The sequence below is a fragment of the Sander lucioperca genome, chromosome 7 (genome assembly GCF_008315115.2).
Source record: "Sander lucioperca isolate FBNREF2018 chromosome 7, SLUC_FBN_1.2, whole genome shotgun sequence".
Lineage (NCBI taxonomy): Eukaryota > Metazoa > Chordata > Actinopteri > Perciformes > Percidae > Sander > Sander lucioperca.
Window position 1 is genome coordinate 21,183,785 of NC_050179.1, and position 12,160 is coordinate 21,195,944.

The 12,160-nt window shown below is 45.1% G+C and overlaps 1 protein-coding gene across 2 annotated transcripts in view; it reads right to left on the reverse strand.

Annotated features, from left to right (window-relative positions):
* The window catches only part of gpia (glucose-6-phosphate isomerase a), a 25,721-nt gene extending 14,873 nt beyond the window's left edge, over positions 1 to 10,848 (reverse strand). Inside the window, exons 1-9 of one of the 2 annotated variants that reach the window (XM_031314553.2) lie at positions 10,567 to 10,848; positions 9,007 to 9,097; positions 7,173 to 7,241; positions 5,993 to 6,112; positions 5,825 to 5,908; positions 4,210 to 4,356; positions 1,896 to 1,967; positions 1,764 to 1,808; positions 1,027 to 1,080 (exon numbers count right to left, since the gene is read on the reverse strand). In XM_031314553.2, coding sequence (XP_031170413.1) covers positions 1,027 to 1,080; positions 1,764 to 1,808; positions 1,896 to 1,967; positions 4,210 to 4,356; positions 5,825 to 5,908; positions 5,993 to 6,112; positions 7,173 to 7,241; positions 9,007 to 9,097; positions 10,567 to 10,685 — 801 coding nt within the window. In that variant the 5' untranslated portion in view covers positions 10,686 to 10,848. The remainder of the gene's footprint in view (positions 1 to 1,026; positions 1,081 to 1,763; positions 1,809 to 1,895; positions 1,968 to 4,209; positions 4,357 to 5,824; positions 5,909 to 5,992; positions 6,113 to 7,172; positions 7,242 to 9,006; positions 9,098 to 10,566) is intronic. The other variant, XM_031314552.2, reaches the window with a different exon arrangement.
* Positions 10,849 to 12,160: the final 1,312 nt, after the last annotated feature.

The window sequence follows — 12,160 nt, forward strand, 5'->3', positions numbered from 1 at the left end:
ATGTTATGTTATGGTGTTATGTTATGTTATGGTGTTATGTTATGGTGTTATGTTATGTTATGGTGTTATGTTATGTTATGGTGTTATGTTATGTTATGGTGTTATGTTATGTTGTTATGTTATGTTATGTTATGTTCAGCAGTGCAAATGTACTGTTTGTGTGCTATGTGCTGAGGTGTTTTTTCCTGTTCCCACACTGTTCTTATCTTTATGAGGATAGTCTGAGAGTGGCTTTATTCCCTCTCCTCTCCTCATGTCATGCTGTTTCTGTCCCTGCCAGAGTTAAGAGAGAGTTGTGATGGCGCCGCATATGGCGACTCAGTGTGTCTGTGCGTGTTGCTTTAATGTGACATGCACCTACAGCACCAGGACAAATTCCTCGTGTGTGTAAACGTACTGGACAATAAAGCTTTTTCTGATTCTGATTCTACACATCTGTCCGTTACTGACCAGATGTTCTCCACATCTGTTACTGACCAGATGTTCTCCACATCTGTCTGTTACTGACCAGATGTTCTCCACATCTGTCTGTTACTGACCAGATGTTCTCCACATCTGTTACTGACCAGATGTTCTCCACATCTGTTACTGACCAGATGTTCTCCACATCTGTTACTGACCAGATGTTCTCCACATCTGTCTGTTACTGACCAGATGTTCTCCACATCTGTCTGTTACTGACCAGATGTTCTCCACATCTGTTACTGACCAGATGTTCTCCACATCTGTCTGTTACTGACCAGATGTTCTCCACATCTGTCTGTTACTGACCAGATGTTCTCCACATCTGTTACTGACCAGATGTTCTCCACATCTGTTACTGACCAGATGTTCTCCACATCTGTTACTGACCAGATGTTCTCCACATCTGTTACTGACCAGATGTTCTCCACATCTGTTACTGACCAGATGTTCTCCACATCTGTCTGTTACTGACCAGATGTTCTCCACATCTGTTACTGACCAGATGTTCTCCACATCTGTCTGTTAAGAAGAAACAGTCGTCACATGATCAGACAAACTTACATCCCAGAACTCAAACATGTTCGCTGGGTCGATGCCAAAAGCCTTCACTTTGACCTGGAGAGAGAGAGAGGAGAGGAGAGGGGGAGGAAGAGAGGAGAGAGGAGAGAGGGAACAAGAAAGGAAGGGAGGAGCGGAGAGGAGAGAGGAGAGAGGAGAGAGAGGAGAGGGGGAACAAGAGAGGAAGAGAGGAGAGAGGGAACAAGAAAGGAAGGGAGGAGCGGAGAGGAGAGAGAGGAGAGAGGAGAGAGAGGAGAGGAGAGAGGAGAGGGGGAACAAGAGAGGAAGGGAGGAGCGGAGAGGAGAGGAGAGAGGAGAGAGGAGAGAGGAGAGAGAGGAGAGGAGAGAGGAGAGGGGGAACAAGAGAGGAAGGGAGGAGCGGAGAGGAGAGAGAGGAGAGAGAGGGAACAAGAGAGGAAGGGAGGAGAGGAGAGGGGGAACAAGAGAGGAAGGGAGGAGCGGAGAGGAGAGAGGGAACAAGAGAGGAAGGGAGGAGGAGAGTGGAGAGAGGAGAGGGGGAACAAGAGAGGAAGGGAGGAGGAGAGAGGAGAGAGGAGAGGGGGAACAAGAGAGGAAGGGAGGAGAGAGAGAGAGAAAGGGAGGAGAGGAGGAAACAGATTATGGGCTGTTCACACAGACTCAATTCCCACTGGATAAAAAACAACAGAAAACAGGTTTACATAGTTCAGATCATTATGGGATGTGTGTGTGTGACAGATTATTATGGGATGTGAACTCACTGCGTTGGTGGACAGAGCCACGAAGTGTTTGGCGACAGCAGATTTCTGCGGAGGAGAAGAAATATGATGAGACACTTATAACCTAACTACAGATCAGCGTCCAATCAGCTGCCAGGGAGCAAATGGACTCACATCATTGGCTGTCTGGAGGAACCAATCCCTGGCCGACTCAGCGTTGGTGATGGTCTCCTGAGTGGTGAACGTCTGAAATATGAAGAACACGACATAAATACTAATCCTTCTAAGAGATGCTTAACCTGGGTACATGTCTTTAGTAGTATTAGGGTAAAACTATCCAGTATATCATATACCATATATGATATATAATATATCATATATGATATATGATATATATGATATATTATATATCATATATGATATATTATATATAATATATGATATATTATATATAACATATCATATATATCATATCATACATCATATATCATATATGATATATTATATATCATATGATATATTATATATCATATGATATATGATGATATATGATATATGATATATATTATATATCATATATGATATATGATATGATATATGATATATAATATATATATGATATATTATATATCATATATGATATATGATATGATATATGATATATCATATATGATATATCATATGATATATTATATATGATATATGATATATCATATATGATATATCATATGATATATTATATATGATATATGATATGACATATTATATATGATATATTATACGTATATGTAGCTCTATGTTGAGCTACCAACACTGCCGTTATCCACACTGAGACATTTAAATTGTGAGACGGCGTATTAGGGGACAAAAGATTGTAGAAAAGAAATAATGGACAAATTTCATCTCAGAGAAAATCTGACATTTTTCCTCTAAATTTGAAAAAATATTCTCAGAAATACAGATGTTTTCTGGATTTATTTTATTTGTATTTAACTGGTTTATTTGGTAGGGACCGTGCATATTTATGAACATTGTTACCGTATTTTCCGGACTATAAGACACACTTCTTTTTCATAGTTTGGCTGGTCCAGCGACTTATAGTCAGGTGTGACTTATATATATCAAAATATATCTAATTTAACATGTTTTTAAATGTTAATTCATGCTGAAAACATCACCATCTACAGCCGCCAGAGGGCGCTCTAGGCTTGTGACAACTATATGCTGCTCCTAAAGAAAAACTGAGAAAGAAAAGAAAATCTTATTCTGCAGATTACAAACTGCAGGTAGTAAAATATGCAGCCGAAAACGGTAATCGAGCAGCACAAAGAAAGTTTGGAGTGAGAGAGAAACTTGCGAGGGACTGGCGAAAAGGTGACTCTTACTGCAATGAAGGAAACAAAGAAAGCTAGTCGGCTAATCGAGGGCTGAAAGCCAGATGGCCAGAGCTGGAGGAACGAGTCCACAGATGGGTGCTTGTCAACGGTGCAGTTACGTCTCCACGCCCTGGTAGTGGTTCTGAATAACTGGTAATGTGTGACGTTAACATACCGACACCTGTTCAGCCTGGTGTTCTGTGTGCTGTTGTGTAGTTGAATAACTTGCCTTTCCAGATTAAATGGCTGTTCTTGGTCTTGGATTTTGTGAAATAAATTTCTAAATAAATGCGACATATATGTTTTTTTCCTCTTCATGATGCATTTTTTGAGTGATGCGACTTACACTACGGAGCGACTTATAGTCCGGAAAATACGGTATATATCAACTAGGGATGTCCCGATCTGGTTTTTTTGCCCTGGAGTCCGAGTCATTTGATTTTGAGTATCTACCGATACCGAGTCCTGATCCGATACTTCTATAATAATTCAACTTTATAATCCCTCCAGACTGCAGACATACTCACGCTTTCTGCTTCAAGCTTCTTCCGTGTTCTACTTTGCCGGCATTTAACCAATAGCGTCTCTGCAACAAAGTGATGTCATGCTGCACGTGTTGCTGTTTCTGTGTGGAGTCAAAAGGGTCTAACTCTGGGCCACCGCATAACTATAGATGTGTTAACAAATAATGAGAATATATATCCATATATATCCCAGTCCTGATCAGGGGGTAACGTCTGATTCTGATCGAGTCTGAAACCATGTGATCGGATCTGGACATCCCTAGTATAAACACCATGTAAATATGCCATAAAAATAACTACTTTTCATCTGCAGTCGCTAGGCAGGTAACATAGGACTAACAGAGAGACAGACAGGCAGACAGACAGAGAGAGAGACAGACAGACAGAGAGAGACAGAGAGACAGACAGACAGACAGACTACGTTCTGTCCAGAAGTCTAAATGGTATCTCCAGAGATTATGTAACACTTTATATACCAAACACACACATTTACCTTTCCCTCAGAGGTGGGTGCATGCTTGTGTGTGTGTGTGTGTGTGTGAGTCTGTCTGTCTGTCTGTCTGTCTGTGTGTGTGTGTGTGTGTGTACCTTGGAGGCGATGATGAACAGCGTGCTCTCTGCGTTGAGCTGAGCGAGGGTTTTGGCCATGTGAGTCCCGTCGATGTTGGAGACGAACCAGACGTTGGGCCCGCCGGCCGAGTACGGCTTCAGAGCCTCGGTCACCATCAGAGGGCCCTGAACGCACCATCACAACACACACATTTACCATCAGAGGGCCCTGAATGCACCATCACAACACACACATTTAACATCAGAGGGCCCTGAACGCACCATCACAACACACATTTACCATCAGAGGGCCCTGAACGCACCATCACAACACACACATTTACCATCAGAGGGCCCTGAACGCACCATCACAACACACATTTACCATCAGAGGGCCCTGAACGCACCATCACAACGCACATTTACCATCAGAGGGCCCTGAACGCACCATCACAACACACATTTACCATCAGAGGGCCCTGAACGCACCATCACAACGCACATTTACCATCAGAGGGCCCTGAACGCACCATCACAACGCACATTTACCATCAGAGGGCCCTGAACGCACCATCACAACACACATTTACCATCAGAGGGCCCGGAACGCACCATCACAACACACACATTTACCATCAGAGGGCCCGGAACGCACCATCACAACACACATTTACCATCAGAGGGCCTTGAACGCACCATCACAACACACACATTTACCATCAGAGGGCCCTGAACGCACCATCACAACACACATTTACCATCAGAGGGCCCTGAACGCACCATCACAACACACATTTACCATCAGAGGGCCCTGAACGCACCATCACAACGCACACATTTACCATCAGAGGGCCCTGAACGCACCATCACAACACACACATTTAACATCAGAGGGCCCTGAACGCACCATCACAACACACATTTACCATCAGAGGGCCCTGAACGCACCATCACAACACACACATTTACCATCAGAGGGCCCTGAACGCACCATCACAACACACATTTACCATCAGAGGGCCCTGAACGCACCATCACAACGCACATTTACCATCAGAGGGCCCTGAACGCACCATCACAACACACATTTACCATCAGAGGGCCCTGAACGCACCATCACAACGCACATTTACCATCAGAGGGCCCTGAACGCACCATCACAACACACATTTACCATCAGAGGGCCCGGAACGCACCATCACAACACACATTTACCATCAGAGGGCCCTGAACGCACCATCACAACACACATTTACCATCAGAGGGCCCGGAACGCACCATCACAACACACATTTACCATCAGAGGGCCTTGAACGCACCATCACAACACACATTTACCATCAGAGGGCCCTGAACGCACCATCACACACATTTACCATCAGAGGGCCCTGAACGCACCATCACAACACACATTTACCATCAGAGGGCCCGGAACGCACCATCACAACACACACATTTACCATCAGAGGGCCCTGAACGCACCATCACAACACACATTTACCATCAGAGGGCCTTGAACGCACCATCACAACACACACATTTACCATCAGAGGGCCCTGAACGCACCATCACAACACACATTTAAGTGACCTAGATCCCGTTTCTTCCAGAGTGTAAGCTGCCCCCCCCCCCCTCCGTGGTTAGGGCCACTCACCAGGTCGGAGCCTCCGATGCCGATGTTGACCACGTCCGTGATGCTCTTCCCGCTGAAGCCTTTCCACTCGCCGCTACGCACTCTCTGCAACACACAACGCCACCGTCAGAACCACGCCAAATGCTACGGGGTGTGTGTGTGTGTGTCTCTGTGTGTGTGTGTACGTACGTGGCAGAAAGCCTTCATCTTGTCCAGCACGCGGTTGACCTCTGGCATCACGTCTGTCCCGTCCACGGTGATGGGCGCGTTGGAGCGGTTTCTCAGAGCGACGTGAAGCACAGCACGGCCCTGGAGAACACACACACACACACACACACACACACACACACACACACACACACACACACACACACACACACACACACACACACACACACACACACACACACACACACACACACACACACACACACACAGAGACACACACACACACACACACGTTTTATTTCTCAGTAAAGTGAATATTTGTGTAGTCCTGAGCAGCTCTACACTTCATGTAAGAAGTAAGTAATATAAATAATTATATTATTATAATTATAATAATTATAAGGATGTAAGGAGGGAAGGAGAGAAGGGAAGTACGTAGGAAGGAGGTAGGGAAGTATTGATGTTAATCATGACGTCATCTGCCTTCAATGAAAACTGCAAAGTCACAGAGGATGCTGTTACACAACACCACTGCATCAAGTGTCTGTGTCTGTGTCTACCAAACCCACCAGACTCCATGTAAATAATCAGGACTTTTAGCGTGTATAGAGCCAGCATATCTCCACCAGACTCCATGTAAATAATCAGGCCTTTTAGTGTGTATAGAGCCAGCATATCTCCACATGTAAATGGGTGAATTAAGGGTTTATTTCAACCAAACCAGAGTGGTGATTGTTGGAACAGTGGAAAGATGAACCAAGACGGCTTTTGATAGTTTGATTTAGTTTCTGTCCACTTTGAATGAAGTGTGTTTTACCATGATAAAAGTCCTGATTATTTACATGGAGTCTGGTGGAGTTTGGTGATGGTGATTTCGGGGCTGTTTGATGTTAAACTAAAAGGATCTTACTCTTTAACTAAAAAGGTCTATCTCTGTAGGGATCCATCCCATAATGTTGTCAGACACTTAGAATAATAATCTGAGTCTGTCAGTTTAAATTTCATCAAAAGTTGCACTAAATTTAGATGAAACTACATATTCCCTCCCACATTTGTAGCTGACCTTTTGCAGGGACATATAATCCTGATGAAGGTGTGTGTGTATGTATGTGTGTGTGTGTGTGTGTGTGTGTGTGTGTGTGTGTGTGTGTGTGTGTGTGTGTAGCATGAACAGACTGACTGGGTTTAATGTGCTGGGTACCTCGGTGAAGTTGATTTTCTCTCCAGAGAACATCTTGTCTCTGGCTTCCTCCACTCCCCTGGACTTGGCCTGTAAACACAGCAGACGGTTCACGTTATTATCATTATATATTATTTTATTATCAGGGCTAACGTCTCCCTGGGTCTGCAGTAGAGGATATGTTGAAAGCCAGCGTGGAGAGAGTCTAAAGCCTAAAAAGGTTTTCCCTTCTCTCCCCTCCCTCTGTTTCTCTCTTCAGACAGTAGTTCTTGAAGCTTTAGCAGCTTTTCTAGACATTTCTGTCTCTATTAAATGTTTAAAAGTGAAGAGTTTCCACATTTCTGTTGTGCAGGCTGACAGAGAGGGAGGTTGACGTTTGGATCTGTTCTCATTTCTAATCTAAACCGTGACATCCCTTATTCTGTTTCTCAACAGGTGGACTGACTGTTCCAGCGACCGTGTTAGAACGTGACACAACTGGATTTCTTCACTTCTCTCTCGGTGCAATCTGAGGAGGAAGTGTTGGCACATTCCCCGCAGGACAAAGGCCTCTTTCTCCAGCCGGAGACCGCGGAGTCTTTCCACATCACCGTGGTGAAACCTTCCTGTTGCTGTGTGTCTTTGAGCAACAGGACTGGTTGTTATCTCACGTCTCGGAGCACCAAGTCTGTCCTAGCTGCTCTGACTTCAGGACGGCAAACACAACCCTGGTTACACAATCTGGTCAACAGGCAGCACTGTTATACTCTCTGAGGCCTCCTGCACACGGGCTGCGTGAACTTGTCGGCTGTGTGGCGTGAGCGGATCGGCTGTGTGGCGTGACCGTGTCGGCTGTGTGGCGTGAGCGGATCGGCTGCGTGGCGTGACCGTGTCGGCTGCATGGCGTGACCGGGTCGGCTGCGTGGCGTGACCGTGTCGGCTGTGTGGCGTGAGCGGGTCGGCTGTGTGGCGTGTCCATTTTTATTTGGGCTCCCATGTTAACAGGTTAGAGCTTACACACTGCCTGCGTGACGCACACGTCTCAGAAAACGCGTGCATGCTAGATATAGAACCGACGCCTATTATTCACGCCACACGCCAGCGTGTTGGAAGCGTTTCCAGACAACATAGAATACAAAAGATGTTTATATGTCATTTTGACACAAATACATTTAATAAATGACATGTTGATGTTTGAGAGTCTCGAGGTTTGGACTTTAATGTAATTTAAAAAAAATAATAATTTCTAATATTGCACCTGTCAATACAGAAGGAAATATTCTGGAGCCTGCTGACGTTGTCTTTGACACCTTTCTGGTGCAAAGACATAGAAAACGCCACGCAGCTGACACGCCACAGAAACGCCACGCTCACGCCACGCAGCCAGTGTGCTGAGGCCTCAGAGAGCTGTGTGTAGTACAAACATCATGACATCATCACGCCACAGGTCGTTGTCTCTGTTCCAGCTGTGAGTGTGACTTTAGGACTATAGTTGAAAATTAGCCGACTGGCTAACTCTGGCGCATTTACAGAAATGCTGATTAATGTGCATTGTCCTAATCAAATAAACTTACAGACTGCGTGAGCTGCATGTTTCTATGACCTGTAATGTCAGACAGCCGATCACAGACATGATTAGATCTTGGTAGAAGCATGCTGCGTGCTGATTGGTCGGCACTAGTTGTTGGCGGTTGGCTTGGCGTGCGTTTACTCGGCAGAGAGAGCTGGACACGAGACAACGCCCTGCTGTAACCTGCAGCATGTTCACAGCAGTCAGCTGATCAGCTGACAGGCTCAATGCTGATTGGAGGAGACAGCATCAGCACTGTGGACGTGTGTGTGTGTGTGTGTGTGTGTGTGTGTGTGTGTGTGTTACCATGGCGAGCAGCATGTCCATCACTTCCTGGTTGATGAGGTTCTTGGAGTAGTCCAGCAGGATGTCTCCATCGTCTGTCCCCAGAGTGGTGCTGTCACACACACACACACACCTTAGACTTCCTGCTTCACACTCATTATAGAGAATATATATATATATATATATATATATATATATATATATATATATATATATATATATATATACACACACACACTTTAACTGTTTTACAATAAAAAAGCAACACATTAAAAAGTAGATGATAAAATATATTAGTGAAAGTACACACACACACACACACACACACACACACACACACACACACACACACACACACACACACACCAACTACCCGGGGAGGTGTGCTGCAGCGCACGTAGCAGCCCCGGTGTCCCCGGTGTCCCCGGTGTCCCCGGTGTCTCCCAGCAAGAGAAGACCGTGAAGACAGCGACAGGTCTTAAAACACGGGTATGAACTGTGATTTAACGCAGATTTCGGCTCTTTAAGAGTTGCATTAGCCGAGTTTAAATCATCGTTTGTCACATTAAATACAAGCAGACGACATAAGTACATAAAGCACATTAAGTCACAGTGATGTTGTTCAATATTATATAATAATATAATATGTTATAATTTTATAACGCGTCAATCCTCCCCAGAGCTGGCTGTCCGATAATGGGCGCGGTGACATTAGCATGCCAGCTAACGTTAGCTAGGGGACTTTAATTACCTGTCGAGTGTTTTTAAAATGCTGTGCGACACACAGATGAGAGATGTTACCGGACACGTGAGGACAGGTGTGAATACAGGTGTGAAAACAGGCGGGAACGGCTCCAATAAGGACCTAAAGTACCAACGTGAAACCATGACCTTGTGAAGGATGTGAGGATTCACAGATTGAACTATTTATGAGGAAGGAAACACACACCAGAGCTAGTACAGAAACACTCTTAATGTCGATGTAACGGACTACTGTGTGTTAGCAACATTACACCTGTGGTTCACAGATTTAACTGTTCATAAGGAAGGAAACACACCAGGGTCCATGCAAAAAACGGTCAATTTAACGGGTAGCTAGCTGTGTGGTGAAGCCAGAGACGGATTGAAAATGGTGTTACAGCTATAAGGAAGTACTGCATATAAGTAAACGCATCAGGGTCCATGCAAAAAGCTGTCAATTTAACGGACCACTGTGTGTTGGGTAACTGTTCATAGGGAAGCACACAAAATCTGTCAATTTAACGGACTACAACTGCGATTTAGAGATGTAACCGTTCGTAGGGAAGCACACACCAGGGTCCATTCAAAAAACTGGCAATTTAACGAACCACTGTGTGTTGGCTACATTACATCTGCGATTTAGAGATGTACGTTTTCATAGGGAAACACACACCAGGGTCCATACAAAAAACGGTCAATTTAACGTGTGTTGGCTACATTAAACTTTTGATTTAGAGAAGGCCTTTGACGTGTATGCTAAACGTGCAACACTGTCAGCATCACGCCCACCACCATCATCTTCATCACCATCTTCATCAAAATGTCTGCTCTCCCTCCCACCTGAACGTGTTGAACCTGTCCTTGTCGGACTCGAACATGTCCCTCATGCTGAGGCCGCCGGCGTTAGCTTTGTACCACTGCTCCAGCTTCCGGTAGTTGGGATCGTCGGTGAGCGACATGTCGGCGGTGGTTTGATACTGGTGATACTGGTGATACTGGCAGCGTGTTTCTCTCCGACCTCCGAGGGTGCAGACGTCAGTATGGACTCCGTGTGGTGAGGAGGAGGAGGAGATGAAGACACACAGCTGACCGGCCGGAGGTGGCTAGACCGTCTGCACCAATGAGATCCCACCGCCCCACTGCGTCATGTCCCCCACCCCGCTGCTGCTGTCACTGAACTGTATGGAGGGTAATTTGTGCCTGTAATGGGCTGTCAGTAGACTGTATGGGAGTGTGGAGGGCGATTAGTGCCTGTAATGTGCTATCACTAGACTGTATGGAGGGAGATTAGTGCCTGTAATGTGCTATCACTAGACTGTATGGGAGTATGGAGGGCGATTAGTGCCTTTAATGTGCGGTCAGTAGACTGTATGGAGTATGGAGGGAGATTAGTGCCTTTAATGTGCTGTCAGTAGACTGTATGGAGTATGGGGGGTAATTTGTGCCTGTAATGTGCTGTCAGTAGACTGTATGGAGTATGGAGGGAGATTAGTGCCTGTAATGTGCTGTCACTAGACTGTATGGAGTATGGAGGGAGATTAGTGCCTTTAATGTGCGGTCAGTAGACTGTATGGAGTATGGAGGAAGATTAGTGCCTTTAATGTGCTGTCAGTAGACTGTATGGAGTATGGGGGGTAATTTGTGCCTGTAATGTGCTGTCAGTAGACTGTATGGAGTATGGAGGGAGATTAGTGCCTTTAATGTGCAGTCAGTAGACTGTATGGAGTATGGAGGGAGATTAGTGCCTGTAATGTGCTGTCAGTACTGTACGGGAGTATGGAGGGAGATTAGTGCCTGTAATGTGCTGTCAGTACTGTACGGGAGTATGGAGGGAGATTAGTGCCTGTAATGTGCTGCCAGCTTCAGAGTAAATGACGTCTCATCCATTTCCTATTTCCTCGTGTGTCTCCCGTGCTTCCTCGGTGGGAGAGACTGAGACGTGAGGAAGGGAGGCAACGTAAGGGACATGAGATGTACCTTGTGTCCTGGGGTTGGTCCACGTCTCCACCTCTCTAGGAGACTAGCGGCAGGTTCCGAGTCCAACGGGAAGTGAACACAGATTTTGAGGGATTCTTCCTTTCTGTAGTCACCAAACTAAATATTGGATCCATTCTCCAACAAGCCACATATCTCCAGAACGTTCTGACACTAACATGACATTTTGTCTCTGAAATAGAACCGACAGATTTTCTCTCCTCGATACCGAACGAGTTTGGAAACATCCGAGAAAAGTTTTCAGCTTTTAACCCCGTTTCACATCTGCAGAATAAACAGACGTTTACGATGTTCAATAACAATCAATTAAAATTTAAATTACATTTTAAATGATGCATTTACAACCTCCCCACCCCCACCCCTCTAAAGTAAAACATACAAGTAAAATTTCCTTATTCGGTCATTAAATGGAGTTTTGACTCAGTCTAATTTATGTTTG